A 15,821-nucleotide genomic window follows, 5' to 3' on the forward strand; every position below is an offset into this window, starting at 1 on the left:
AGTACTGTCAGTGTAGGCTGGGATGTTCTTCCTTAGACATTTTTCAAAGGAAAGAACATTATGTTAACCAGCCAGTTTCACTGGTACGGTTTAGTGGTTCTCTCAATGCTTAAGAGGATGGAAGGCACTTAGAGAAGAAAAAGATGCCTTGTAGTGTAGACCTTAATGGTCATGTGCAGGAAATGGTGACATTTCTTTGAGCCATATAAAAGAACTTGTGAACAAACAAAAGTCTTTTCCTCCTGTAGTAATAGTTTGTAATTTGGAAGCAGATTCTTCTACTGAAGTATCTCATTTTTGGTCATGCAGAAAACAGGATTCAGTAGCCCTTTTTTTCATTGTTATACTTACGAATTCTTTATAAAAAAAGGATGTATTGATGTGCCAGGTTTCAAAAAGGTTATCCAAAACAAAGTGATGAAGTCTACAAGAGGGACATATACTCTTAAATATTTTAGCTTCTTAGAAAAACCCACATAAATAATTTGCCTGTTCTTACAGGCAATCCTTGTTAAAGTCAAGACAAAAATATCCTTAACACACTGAATATTTTTAGGAGAAAATACTAGTCCTGCAACAGAACTGAGTATGTAAATCCAAGTTCTTAGACGACAAGACAGACTTACTCTGTAGCGAAATGCTGATTAGTTATATCTTAACATCATACACCAGAGAAAGACATTTGTGAGAAACAGGGATTTATGGAAATTGCAATGCAGTCAGCCTGGCCTACTGGTAGATGGTTTTAAAAACAGTCTCTGAAGGGCATCTTCAGCACTTGGAGAATGTTAGTGTACTAGGTCAATAGACACTTGTAAAATAAATCCAATAGCGCTGTTTAAGAAGTGATGCATGACGGACCTCAATGTGTAAGGATATTTGCAAGTGTATCTGTTAATTAATTTGAAGCTAAGTTTTATTTACCAGAGTTGTTTTTTCTTTATAAAGAAATAATTCATCACTGTGAATCAGCTATGGAACATTTTTAGGTCTTAAATTTCTACCTAGTATTTTTCTCTCCCACAAAAAATGAGATTCAGATAGAATGGAAATAATGTCTCATCATATAACATTGCATCATAATTGTGTATGGTGGACAGTGTGCTATTCCGTCTGCATAATGAAATTCTTCAGTTTGTTCTTTTCAGAAGGATACAAGGACTGACCTAAGTTATATTCAAGTCACCAGAGAGATAACAGATGTTGTATGAGGCCTGTCTGAAAAACTGGACTTAAAATAAATGGACTCTTTAAGTCAGAGGGGGAGGGAGTGTATGTTTTCACAGACACTTGTATTAGAGGTTCAGAAATAACCTACAGCTTTTCCCTTGTTGAGGTTTTTCCCCCTAAATCAATATTTTTTCTGAACTGCTGCTGAAGTTCTTTATAATCCAAGCAGTTCATACTTGTTGTTTTTTTTTTTCTAGGGGGAAAAACAACTTGTGTTCTGTGAAACATTCTACCTAGAAATGAAGCATTCTACCTAGAAAGTAGGGCGTTGATCCAAAATGAATAGAGGGAGGGTCAAATGTCTTTAACCTTTTTTTCTATATAAATTTTATTGTGTGATTTCACAATAAATGATGAAATTTTTAAAGGCTTTGGCTGTTACTAACCCAAAACTCTTGCGCTGGCAAAAGACAGAATAGGCCTTTTTAGTCTCTGTAATGACAATGCAATATTTGTGTGTCTTTTTGAACCCACATCCAGCCTTGTGAATTTTTTGAGGCACAGTTGTGTGGCATCCAACTGTGTAATTTATTCCCAAATTCTGAGGAGTCTTTTTTGGTCTTTGTATGCAGACTTGAGGGATAAGTTGTCAAGAGAGATATATTATGTCTAAAGTCAAGTTACGGTTTCTGATTTTTTATTAATCTATTCTATTTGTTTCCTTTTATTGCTTTCACCAGTTAATGGAACCCCAAGCAGTCAGTTATCTACCCCAAAATCTACAAAGTCCTCCAGTTCTTCACCAACAAGCCCAGGCAGCTTTCGTGGACTCAAGGTAAACAGAAAAGAACCGTGGAAACCCCTACATTCCATTATTCATTGAATATATTCAGTGGTGCTGAAGGGGCAAAAAAAAGAAGAAAAAGGAAAAAAGTTATAATTTTATAGGGTAGCCTTGCTGGTATAATTTTTACTAGTATGAAATGGAGAATAGATTTGAAGTAAGATTTTTGTATTCTATCATGCTAGCAGCATTTAAACACTCAGCTTTGGAAAGGCACAGGGTGATGGTGGCTTGAATATGCCAATTTGCTCTCCAAATTTGCCATTGTTCCGTTGACTGCAGAAATCCTCCAAGTAATTTATATTCCTTTAGCCTATATAAATGTAGTATCCTCTTTTCAGTGCCTTGCAGTCTTATAGCATTGTCTGAATTTCATCTGAAACACCCTTAGCTGTGGCACACAATTTCACCCCTTAATGCAGTCTCCTGCCTGAAAGCATTTCTGGAGCTCCTTTGGGAGCAGCCTGATGTCTGGCAGATTTTTCTATGTTGCACTAAGAGAATTCCCTTCCTCTCCCACTTAAAAACTGGTGACATTTACAGTTCTTGGAGGCTGCTCTGTGCCTTTGGCTCAGTAAAATAAAAAGAACAGTCTGGAGCACAGTTGAGCGTCTTATTGCTGCATTTGTGCAGCTGCCCTTTCAAGGAGAATTTTCTTATGGAATCATCACTTGCAACCCTTCTTGAAGCAGCCTGGATGGTTTGCACTGATTATTCTCATCAAGTAATAGCTCGTATTGGTGAACTCCTATTTGTGAAGAGGCTGCATAATTGTGTGGAAAACTGTTTTTGCAGTTAAGAGACTGGCTAAAGGACGTGATTTGAATAGTACTTAGATTTGGGTTTTGACATGCTAATTGTTATCAAGCCTTTGTTTTGCAAGGAGTAATGGCACTGGTTTCTGCCAGGCTTCTGTGACAATTCTGACAAAAGATTTTATTTAATTATTTATTTAATATTTTATTTAATTTATTTGTTTAATTTTTTAAATTTTTATTGCTTTGTTTAATTATGTTCGAAGTTATTTGGTTCATTGAGGTAATTTACTGTTGGTCTCTGTCTTTATGTTGTTGTCCTGTACCACCCCGTAGCTACTCTTTATCCAAAGCAATATAGTTCAGCCTTTCTCCTATAAAGCATTTCCAAGAGCAGTAATAGTTCTGACACTGAAAATTAGAGCTGTGTGTCTTAAAGTTTGTCTGGACAGCTCTGCTATAGAGCTTACAGTAGAGGACACCAAAATCATTGGGCTTGGGCTCTCAGCTGCTCTGCACTATGTTTAACAAATGCTCTTTTGTCTGTCTTTAATGAAATTACAATTTTAGAAACTAGATAATTTGCTTTGTTTTTTCCACTGCTGTCTTGTCTGCTTTTAGCCGATTAAAGCTCCATTAAGACAGAGATAATTCTGATAGCAACAAGCAATTCTCACTAAAGTGGACATGTCCTCTTTCCCCTTCACTGTCTATTTCACTCAAGCAGGCTGTTATACTTTATCAATTGGGAATTTAATTGATGCTGGGTTTTCGTGTCAAATAATTCATTCCCGTGTGACCAAAGAAAACAGCAAAACCAAATTAAACACCTCAGACTTGACATGTTACTGAAGTAGTGAGCACCTCTTGGTTTATTCCATTAGGATGCATCTCTTCAGTAGGAGTATCCCAGCTGTGCTCCTGAAACTAAAAGATAGGAAATGTTATGTGGTAAATTCCAAAAGGATCAAGTGTGATGTTCAGTCACACTTATTTCTTGATTATGTTCTAGTAGGAACAACTCTTTTGAGTAAGCATCAACATAAAAAAACAGAAACTCTTTTTTTTTTTTCCTTTGTAGAATTGGTTTTGGTTAGAGTGATGAGGAGAACAGAGAAAGCAGGGAACAGTTTTATTATTTTGAGATTACTGCTTTTTCCCTATTGTTAAATAATCCCTTGTTGACTACATTGCTGCAAAGACAAGCAGTTTGGCTTCCTGCAATTGTATAAAGGAGGTGCCATGACTACAGCTGAATGAAAATGTAGATATACATACCATGGCAGAGAGTGACAGAATAAGGTGTATTTAAGAGTTTTCTGGCTTTGGGAATGCAATATTTTGAGTGATTTGTTGTGTAGAAATCATACATGTTTGTTTTTGTAGAAGATGAAACAGCATTTAATGGTTTTATAGGAGCTTGAGGCAGCAGAAAAAAGGGAATGAATCAGGGTTGATGTTTCTATTACCTGTTAAGAGCAGAGCATCAGAGCAGCTGCACATGAACTGTACTTTAAAAACTGTTTATTTGAAAAGCCAGAGCAAAATAAAATATTTTACTGTAGATTAGAACCTAGCTAAGCTTTTTGTAGTCTGACAGTCAACGTAGAGCTTAAGCAGTAGTGCTAAACATCAAGGCAGTCAGCTTGCAAAAGATGCTGATTGCAGCAGCAATTTTTTCTCAGTCTCAGACATGGAGTCTTACATCATATTCTCTTAATGCCACTTTTCCTTCCACGTGAAGTCTCTTCAGTCCCCAAGGATTCCTTCTGCTTCACAACACTTCATAACTGGTATGTTCAGGCACAGAAAGTTCCTCTCAGGAAACACTCCTCATGAACAGCTTATCTTTAAAGAAAAGGGCTTTCTTTCTGACATTTTTAGCTCTTCCAGCCAGAGTGCCCTTGTGCTATTTATTGCTCAGTACATACAGTAAGCCAGTTTGATATCCAGCCTTTGCAGAGGGTTTCTTCAAGGTGAAGATTTAGGTATAAAAGATAACAAGTATGGGCATGAAGTAAATGACTACTCTGTAAATGTTCTTCTTTGATCAAATGTGCTGAGTTTCTGGTTCATCTATTAAATTTCCATAGAGATAAAATCTAGTTCATGTGTTAACAGTGGTAATAGAGAATTAGGTGGCATGGGACAGCTGACTGAGAGGAGTCCTTTTGCCTGTTCTGTGGGCAAGTGACAATTGAAAGGTTTAACAATTTTATCTGGTTCTAAGTGTGCATTTTTATGTAATGCTGTTAGGGGTAATTTGACTCTTAGCTGTTCTAGTGCATCTGTTACTGTGCACAATTTGTACCATAAAAGTCATCCAGAGACTAGAATAAATTTAATATTTTGGAAAGTGGTGTCATAACTTCCTTATGCTTACTTGGGTGTACTTTATTGTCCCCTCTTGAAATTAAGTACCACAGTGACTTGTAATCTATCTTAAAAAGAAAATAAAATTTTGCAAATAAAGAAACTTTACAATTGAGGCCTTTCTTAGAATCCCAATTGTTTTAAGTAGCACTGTGTTTGAATTTATCTTAGTATTATTTTTGCAATTGATTGACCAAATGACCGAAGTGAAAGGGCATTATAACCTGATCCAACAAATAACTTAAGTATGCTTAACTTTCAGCTATTGTGTAGTTCCTTTTACTTCAATGAGCATGTTAATATACTTAAAGTTAAACATGTGCTTAAGTGATTTGAAGGATTAGTGCCTATCTTTATCAAGGTTTTTAATCACCTCAATTTTGTACACATGTGCTTTGTGGGTAGTTGCATGTTAAGAATATTTACATGTGATTATCCAGCCTAGTGACGTAGGTGCCATAGCAGTTCATAGAGGGACTCTTTAATGGATGCATTTGTTGAATTTACAGTTCAGCATCTTTTTTGGATAGAAGAGCTGGCTAATTTGCTGGTAGGGAAACTGAGGTATGGCACCTATTGTCAAGTCCCTTCACCATTCTCAGCAGTTGGCTACGTGCTTTATATAATGTGATGCCACTCAAAAATTCTCTAGAAAAAGTGTAAATCTTTCTCTGGTTCTTCAGAATAGTGCAACAAAGTGCATGGTATATCTATATGCCCTACCATATATGCTCACATTAATGGAGGTGTAATCGCTATGTTCTAATTAGCTGTTGTATTTTTAAAAGTAGCTTCTCAGTATAGCTGGGCTAAGTATCTCTTAAAAAACACAAAGTTTCTGTCTTACAGATTATGTTATTGTTAATCATTATAATAATAAATACTGTCAACATCTCAATGAAATACTGATTATATAAATAATGTTTTGTTTCCATTCGGAATATGTTTTAGCCCTTTCTTCTTGCAGCCTGTCAGGATGAATTTCAATGACACTATCGAAGTGTCCCCAGATTTCAGAGAATGCTTCTGCAGTTAAGTCAGTTTCACTAAAATATTCAAAGTCTGCAGTTAGATTCATCGCCAGTTTGAGTGTTTTCATAAAGGCACAGCTGCTTTATGAGAATACCAAGGAGTTTTCCTGAAGATATGAGAGTACCCTTTCCTTTCTTAGCAATAATAGACTTACTTTTTCTGGGTTTGGCTAGGTGAACTTTGAGGTGTCCCATGTTTCTGTCTGCATTTTTCCAGACACGAAGATGAGGGTCTGCACACATGTGTGTGTGTGTACCTTACAGTTTAGTCTCTTTGGCACTTCATGAATGTGCACATGACAATGTATACAAGAGCTCTGTATGCCTGGCAACTTGGTGGCCAAAGTTCTTAATTTCTCTCTAGACATGAAAGGACAGACACAGGAAATGTTTAGGTGGATGCTGTAGAAGCCACCATCCCATTTAGCTGCCAAGGAGTTAGGTGTTTCCTTTGATATGGAAAAAAATCCCCAAATGTTTCCACAGACAGTTGTGTCACGGATAATTAGTTTAATTCAGAGTGCAAAGATTTGCCAACTGAGGTACCATTTCACTTCAAAACAATATGGGTTTATATCTGTGGATCCTTCCTCACACTCTCATGAGACAAAAAATAAAATCCCACCACATGTGTAGTTGTAGCAGAGCTAGGGTTAAACCTGCCATCGCAGATTCTGGTCTAACACCTCAGCCACAACAGCAGCAATAATTTATGGTGGTTTTTTTTATTTTATTTATTCCTTTTAGCTTTTTTCCTGTTAGTGTTTGCTTTCTTGTAAATACTGTGGTAAGAAGGAATGTGTCCAGTCATGCTCTGCCCTGATTACAAGACTGAAGGAAGTTGGAAATACGGGCTAGATATTCCCATGTATTGTGACTCACTGAATACCCAGAATAGAGTACTAATATTTTAGGCGATGACTAATACTTTGCAGTGAGTGATCTGTTCTGTTAGCTCTGCTTCGTGCTTGAAGAAAATGTGGCTGGTTATAAAACCGACTCATGATTTTGCACAAATGTCATTTAACCCAAATGTCCTTGCTCCTGATCCTTGTTAAATAAATAGATAACTCAGAAAGACAGCAGCATTAACATAGCCTAGTTTTCAGTTATTATCGAGGAACAGAGTAGTAGCTGACTGCTTGCTGTTTGATGCTACTCCTGTGCCAAATGCTAGTAAATGTCATTGTTTTAGAGGCTCTGCAAAACTAAGTTGTACAGCTTATAGTTACTGTACCTTTAGCTGATTTGGCAGCTCAGCTGCCATTAGAAACTTAAGCATTCATTAGCATTTCATGAGCCTTTAGACAATATCCCTATCTGTCAGTTCAGTTCTCTCACTGACAATAGTGTTAATGATTTAAAATATTCAGCAGTGTAACCAGACAATGTCAGCTAAAACGGAAAATGCTGCATTTGCATTCCCGGTGTCGTGCAAAGCCATTTCAACAGACACTGAGCTTAAGGCAGAGAAGCATTTTAATCCTTTATGTGGGGAGTGGTGAGCTACTATAATAGCCCATGAAGAAAACAAGATACAGAACTTCACAGAGCAGCAAGAATTTTTACGTAGAAGAGGGGGAATGATCTAAAATATATTTTAATTTTGTGGAGCATACATAACTGTAATGGGAGAGCTTATAAAAGTGGTGCATAGAACACAGCCAGTACATCTTACTATTTATGGCATTCATTCCTATGCCTCCACCCCTTTTTAAAATAAAAATTTATTACTGTGTCTGTCCCTGGGCAGTTCGACAGGATGACTATAAGGAGAATTGTGAAGATTCAGATGAAGTACCAATTAAGTTTTTAGTGCAGGAAAATTAGTTTTCTTCAGCCATCATGCTTCAAAATCATTTAGATACTTGTTTTTTACAGTGTCATAGCTACTAAAACTGAATCTATGTCTGGTTTCATATCGCACATCTAACTTGAAGTGCTTGTAGATGTGATAAATCTTCACATCTATGATAACCTAAAATATATCCTGATAGATTACTAAATAAATCTGATTATCGTAGAGGTACCTGGCCACCTATGCCAGAATTCTCTTCTTTAAATGAAAGCTGGTATGGCTGTGAAAGCATTTCTTTATTACCTTCCTAGCATGTTACAGCACCACCCTAAAGAGAGCCTATATTGATAGAGTTCAGGTAGGGAAACCTCAGACAGTGCCATCTCTGAAGAGAGGTGTTAGACTGCAGCGTGACAGCATGTGATTGCTGCACTGGCCTCTTGATGGTTGTCTGGAGGTGGCTGCCTCTGGCTGACATGAAAACGTGCGCAGAGTTTATTGTCATGATCTTGTGTACAGTGAGGAGGAAATGAGTTGTGTTGCCTCCCCACAACTGACTCTGTTGTGTATAGATGGAAGTAGGTGCAGCTGGAAGGAATTTTCTTTGCTTTTTACTAAAATGTGTTCAACTACTTATCTAAATGGGAATATTGGGACTGAATCTTAAATTGGTGTAAGTGATGATGTATTCTTATGACGATGAACTGTGAGGAAGCAAGAGTAAAAACACAGTGGGAGTAAAAACTAAACTGACTTGGTTTTAGGTGGTTTTAGGGTGTTTTTTTTTTTTAACTTCGCTGCTTTTTTAATATGGCTCTTTCTTGTGATTACCATCAGAAATAAAACTTTCTTGTGTACATCCACAGATCTCTCCACATGGTGGATCTTCTTCCAATGTGAATGGTGTACCTGAATCACTCCGTTGCCAGAGTCCTGAAGGTAGGACACCAGTAATTGCTAACAGTCCTTGCAAAAATTTTGTTGTAGGTGACAGCTGGTTTAGCACTTTTAGGTGGTTCCATATGACTCCAAATCCTTTTCTGTTCTGAGATGTTTGATACCTTGTCGACAAACTTATCTTGGGAAAATTGTTATCACAGTTTATACATCAAGGAGTAAAGATAGGAAACAAATTTTGTGAATTTTTTGTCAAGTGGTAGCATGTTAGTGGACTCTGCTCTTCAAAATCAGTGGTAGGAATTTGATTTTGACCTGCAGTATCACCAGAAATGTGTTTGAGGCTGGATTGAAGGAGGAGCCTTCCTCAAAAGAGCTGATTGTACTTCAGGTAGAACCAGTGGCCTATCAACTGACATTAGCTAAATTTAACCTTTCATTCCTTATCTCTTTAAAGCAATGTTAATTATTTTTAATTATTTTAAAATTTCATTTTAGAGTAAAGTTTTATATTTTAAAAATACTGAAATAAGTGTCTATCAGCATTATTTGCACTTTGGATGTTTCAGCAGCAGCCACAGGATCTTGAAGGAAATCAGCAGATAAAACTTTCTGGGTCTTTTACATGAATTGCAGAGGAATTTTATTTGCATTTTTACTTTGAGTTTGCAGAAAGGTACTTCAAAAAAGTAATTTGAGCTCAGAAAATTCTAGACTCAGAACTTCTAACTGCATTCATTACTTTTAGAATATGCCTATACAAAATCATAGTAAGAATTGATTTGCGTGTTAAAAGGTCAAACAACTCTGGGTTTATCTTGTTCTTTCTTACATTTCAGATAAAACCAAGGGAATAAGCAGTGAAAAAAACAGCTTACTTTTAAGTTTTGCTTTGCATTTGTGACTGTTCTATCTCTGTGGAACCCATTGGGGATATATTGCATCCTGCTGACACTTCAGCTTGCATCATTGACTTTTTTTTTTTTTTCAGGCGTGAATGGAAACAAGTTTTCAGGGTCATCTACCATTCTTGAGAAGTACAAAGTGGGGAAGGTGATTGGTGATGGCAATTTTGCTGTGGTAAAGGAGTGTGTAGAACGGTGAGCAAGGAAACTGTTCAGTACTGCTGTTTATTTTACTGGATAAAGCCCTTTGTATTAACATAAATTCTTAGAAAAATGTAAGGAGATGAAAGCAAAGAGCAGCATTCCCATATGCAAAGATATGCACACACTTCAGGAGAAATAGGCATAGTGAAATATGCAGAGCTTCCTATGTATTCTTCTAGCAGAGGAATATGAGAACAGCAGAGAAACAATTTTATCCCAAAAACTATAGGAGGTATCACCTTCTAATGGTGACTCTTAAGGAAACCCCACAGATCTTCCAGAAATCCCTCACACTGCAGATGGCTGTGGGTGACAGGAAATTGTATGTGGCATCTAAACAGCCTTTGAGAGCCATCCCCCGCTTCTGCCTCAGCACTTCTGCTGCTCTAATGTCCCTACTGCCTGCTGCTTACAGGATTTTTCACAGCTTTCAGTATACTGTGGGTAAAGCATTCTTAAAGGCATGCAGTGGTTGGCTGTTAGCCTGTGCTACTGGCTCCCTTGTGCTTGCTGCTTCTGTGAGGTACTGGGCTGAGTAGCCAGAGACTTTCCAAGTGGACCCTTCAGTATACCAGACCCTGAAATATTCTTGTCCCTGATTTCCCATGGGGTAGACAGGATACCTTTACAGACCTGTGCTGTATCACTGCCCTTCCCCTGAAAGCTTTGTGTCACGCTTTGCTGCTAGTGCAAACATAACAGATGATTTGACTGTCACTTTCTCAGTGTATTTTTTTTAGAACCACCTTCTGCTATCTTCATCAGTCTGAGAGCTGTGTCGGTTTCTTAAATATTATGAGGAATCCCCAACTTGTTTGCAAATACCGGGAAAATTCAGCAAATGACTGTAAAAACCGTAAAAGTTACAGAAACAGTTTCTACTATTTGATCCTCGTCTGCTGGTTTTAGTAAAAGGAAAGAAAGGTAATTAGAAATGAAAACATCTCATTCCAGAAGTGAGGTTATACTAGCAGGTCTGTAGTTCCCTGGGTCTTCCCTCACACCCTTCTTATAAATTGGAATAACACTGGCAAGCTTCCAGTCAGCACGGACCTCCCCACACTCTTATAACCTTTGATATGTCTTTGAGCCGGGTCTTGCCATGGTGTTTGCTAGGTCCTTCACTTCTCTGGATTGAATCCCATCAGGCCCCAGGGACTTGTGAGCATTCAGCTGATGCAGCTGGTCCCTGACAATTTCAGTGTCAGCAGATGGAAAGTCACTGCTCCCACTCTTGTGGTCCTCTGGCTCAGGAGACTCATGTCTATCAGTACTACTAAAGACTGAGGCAAACACAAAGCATTGCATGCCTTTGCTTTATCTTAATCTCTATTAGTCAGGTGACAGTCTTCAACAAGTATGTTTTCTTTAGATTTCCCTTTGCTATTGACATACTTAAAAAAGCCTTGTCTGACACAACACTGACCAGTTTCAGCTCTAATTGTGCTTTGGCCTTTCTTGTTTTCTTCCTGCATATACGACCCACAGCTCTGTAATCTTGTTCTGAAGCCTGACCTTGCTTCCAAAGATCGTACAACTTCTTTTTGCTCTTGATTACCATGAGGAATTCCTTGTTCAGCCAAGCTGGTCTTCTGCCCTGCTTGCTTGACTTAGAAGACAGTGGAATTTCTTACTCCTGTGTTTCTGAAAGGTGGTTCTTAAAAACTGACCAGCAGTTGATCCTCAAAAGAGGATACAGGGTACTCTGATAAAGCACTCTCTGAGTAGCTTAGTTTGCTTTCTTGAGCAACACTGCTGTCCTTTTCTCTCATTACACAAAAAATTTTAAACTCAACCAATTCAGGATCACTATGGCCAAGACAGACGCCAACCATTACATCCCCCACGAGTCCTTCTCTGTTCACAAGTAGCAAGTCTAGGAGGGCATCTTGCCTAGTTGGGTCACTGAGTACCTGTGACAAGAAATTATCTCCTACAAACCTCAAGAATTTCCAAGGCCTGTTTTCACAGCAGTATGATATTCCCACTTAATGTTTGGAAAGTTGGAATCTCCCCAGAAGGACAAGGGCTCCTGGCAGAGTAATTTCTCATCTTTGCCTATAGAATAACTCAACGGTGCTTTCATCCCAAATGAGTGATGCAGTAGCAGACTACCACTACACCATGTCCTTTGTTTTCCACTGCCCTTATCCACGCCCAGAAGCTTTCAACCACATCACCACTGACTGTAAGGGCTGTGCAGTGAAATCTCTCCGTTAGATATAGTGCAACACCTCCAGCTCACTGCCCTGCCTGTCCCCCTTGAGCAGGCTCCTGCTTTCCATCCCAGCACTCCAGTTTTGGGATTCATTCCACCGGGTCTCACGAACAGCAATGATATCATAGATCTGAGATCTAACCAACACTTCCAGTTCATCCCATTTGTTTCCCATACTGCGTGTATTTCTGTGCAAGTATTTCAGATACACTCCTGAGCTCTTCATGCTCCTGGGAGCAGTGCCAATGTTCCCATTGGCATTGCCATCCTTAGGTGATGCCATCCCAACCATTACCTGCTACAATCCTGTTGGTATCCCCTTCTCCCATCAAGTCTAGTTTAAGGCTCTCTCAATCAGCTCCCCCAGACATGCCCAAAGATGCATTTTCCCCTTTGGGACAAGTGGATCCCCTCAGGTCCCAGCATACCTTGTGTCTCAAAGGTTCTTCCATGGTTTAAAATCCCGAAGTTTTCCGCTCAAGCACAAGATGAACAATGCTTCACAGTGTTTGCTTATGCACCCTGAAACTGGCCACACATCCTTTGTTATTTATAGAGCGAACAACATTCATGAAACGTAGCAGATTAAAAGCATCAGATTACATAATATATTATTTTCAGAAATATCAGCTGTGGGTTTTGGAAATCGCTTAAGTTCCACTGGAAATGGGACAAGGGGTGCTAGGTCACTGGGGTTTCAAAATGTCATCTGTGCTTTTTGGAATGAGGAAACTGGACTAGAAAAACAGCCTTCCAATTGTAAAAAGAAAAAGAAAAAAAAAAGCAAAATTAAAACATCTAGTTTTATATGTGATCAAATCTTTAGTGAAATGTTAAATGAATTTTATATAAAATAAATACACAACCATAATTGCTAACAATAACAGTGAAAGAGGAAAGGCCAACCATAAATGCTTCTTTTTTAATTCCTGTTAATTCTGCCTAATTTCTAATAGTGTTGTGCTTAGAAGCCTTAGCTGGGGAGCCAGGATCCTCTTATACCAGCTGTTCTACAAAAAGAATAAGAGGGTCTCTTTTGTACAGGGTGCCTATATGTCTGTATATAAAGACATGACTCAACAGATGGGCACTGACAGCTCGACAGAAGAATACCAGAAACCTGTCAGACAATGCTGGTGTATGATGCACTGTGGTATTAGCACAGAAATTATGTGCATTATATCCAGGGGTTTTTTTTCATAGGTGCTGTAGTAGAGGACATTTGCAAGAGGAAGCTGGTTGATGAATTAGCTCTGTGAATGTTAACTCCTCTTTTCTCACAGCATAAGTGCCAAAGGTTTACTAAGTGGACTTTGCTGATCAGTTGTTTGCAGGCTTTCAGATATAATTTACGGTAAAATGCACAAATTGTGATTCTGAATTACATGTTGTATTCATAGTAGATTCTACACTGGGCCTGTAATATGAGAGGATGGCATTTCACAGATACCATTTAGATAAGGCTTCTATCTAAAGACCAAATCAGGTTGTAACTATGACAACCTTGCAGCTACAGCTGCACTTTCAGGGAAGAGATTCTCTGCTGCATTTTTTCAATAATGCAGGTATCAAATGTTAGATGTTAATGCAGTTCCTTTTTCTGTAAGGTACTGCTTTTGACTAGTTGTATCTAATGCTAAAAGCATAGTGAAAATTACCTGGAAGTGTAAAAACGTGCCTGACTTTTGCTTTTGTAACTACCTCCTGTTTTTGCCATACATACCACTGGTGTTCTGATGCACGCTGGCGTCTGTAGGCACTGGCAAAAAACAAAGTAGCAACAAGGTTTTATGGCATTTTCTTTCTGATGTTCATCATTAATATAAGTAGTAACTTCTAAGATTAAAAAAAATATATATGTATACATTGCATTTCTTTTTTCTCTCCCTTCTGGAGAAATGGAGATTTTTATTGCTTAAAGGGACAACAGACAAACAAGAGCTCCTTTCTGTGAGAGAATTTACCAAAAACAGTAATCCTTTTTACTTTGTATATAACCACCATCTTAAAATCCTTGGGACTTATTAAATGACTGCTGTAGAATTCAGCAGAATTCTTAAAGAAAAAAAAATAAAGGAAGAATGAAATATAAAAGCTCAAAATCAGTGGCTAATAGATTCTACAGGATTTTAGACTACTTTATAATGAACTGTGGGGTTTTAGCTCTGCTGAATCCTATTGAATTTTTTTACTAGTATATAAATCTTTCTTCTGCTTGCTTACACATATATGTGTATGATTTTTATCTTTAAAGCTTGCCAGTTGAACAAAGCTAAGTGGAAGGCTGAAGGCAAATTTTGCATGTTGCATTAAGGAAGTAACAAAATCGTGCCTGGTCACAAAGCATAAATTGCAGCTGGATTGTGGGATTAATACACCAAGTGAGCCAGGTTGTGGTAGTCAGGGAAACAGCAGGCACTAATGCTGCTGAGAAAACAAAAACCAAAATCAAGCCCATTCTGTGAATTTTCTGTCAGCGATCTGAGTGGGTCACGACATTCTGTTATGGCGACGTATTTACAGAGAATGCCACAATTTGTTGATCGGTTTCTAATTAATGGCTCTTGTGTTTTTCTTGCTAGATCCACAGGAAAGGAGTTTGCCCTGAAGATCATAGACAAGGCTAAATGCTGTGGAAAGGTAGTGTACAGCAATTTGCATGTATACAGAAGCAGCACTAGCAGCTGCTCATTAGTCATAAATGGTGGGTGTATTTGGGTTTTCTGACTATTTTCAGAATATATTTTTAACAAGATGATAATGTATCCAAGAAACACATAATAAAAGCAGTGGTGTTAGTCTGCTAAATAACAGAGTAAAAAGCAAACTAATTGTCTATTTTATTGGACAGACAAAAAATGCTAATATGCATCCAAAATATATTGAAATTATTTTGGTCTGTAAAATATGAGAAAGGAAATTTGTAGCTATATTTGTATTTGTGTAATTCCCATCCCACTCTGCCTCTTATTTTTATGGCTGTACATGCTCCTTTTATAAACAGAACATGGATTTGGAAAGGAATTTTTGCAGCCATTTCTTTCTCTTTACTACTTTTACCATCCTGTATTAACAAGGATCTCTTGAGTTCCTAAACATTTTCTTTTAATTCAAGCTTAAAAAAAAAAAAAAATTCCAAAATTATCTCTTCAGCAGAACACATCTCCTATAATGAGTCCAGTTTTGGGCTCCTCAGCACAAGAAAGATGAGGAGCTACTGGAGAGTGTCCAGTGGAGACCGCAAAGATGATGAGGGGTCTGGAGAATCTTTTTTGAGGAGAGACTGAGGCAGCTGTGCCTGTTCAGTCTAGAGAAGACTGAGAGGGGATCTCATTAATGCCCATAAATATCTCAAAGATGGGTGTCAAGAGAATGGTGCCAGACTCCTTTTGGTGGTGCCCAGCTACAGGATGAGAAGCAATGGCCATAAAATAAAGCACAAGGAGTTTTACCTCAACATGAGCAAGAACTTCTTTCTATTGAAGGTGGCAGAGCTCTGGAACAGGCTGCCCAGTGAGATTGTGGAATCTCCCTCTCTGGAGACATCCCAAACCCACCTGAATGGCATTCCTGTATATCCTGCTCTACATGATCCTGCCTAGATCTCTAGTCCATTCCAACCCAAA

The 15,821-nt window shown here is 38.1% G+C and overlaps 1 protein-coding gene across 1 annotated transcript in view; it reads left to right on the forward strand.

The window, feature by feature from the left end:
* Nucleotides 1–15,821, forward strand: part of LOC114069340 (serine/threonine-protein kinase DCLK2-like) — a 47,688-nt gene that overhangs the window by 13,678 nt on the left and 18,189 nt on the right. The window contains exons 5-8 of the mRNA XM_027906059.1: nucleotides 1,911–2,005; nucleotides 8,838–8,910; nucleotides 9,860–9,968; nucleotides 14,778–14,835. Of these exons, the coding sequence (XP_027761860.1) occupies nucleotides 1,911–2,005; nucleotides 8,838–8,910; nucleotides 9,860–9,968; nucleotides 14,778–14,835 (335 nt within the window). The remainder of the gene's footprint in view (nucleotides 1–1,910; nucleotides 2,006–8,837; nucleotides 8,911–9,859; nucleotides 9,969–14,777; nucleotides 14,836–15,821) is intronic.

This window comes from Empidonax traillii, unplaced genomic scaffold (genome assembly GCF_003031625.1).
Source record: "Empidonax traillii isolate 1590-97213 ecotype Southwest subspecies unplaced genomic scaffold, ASM303162v1 scaffold1245:size146629, whole genome shotgun sequence".
In the NCBI taxonomy this organism is placed as follows: Eukaryota; Metazoa; Chordata; class Aves; order Passeriformes; family Tyrannidae; genus Empidonax; species Empidonax traillii.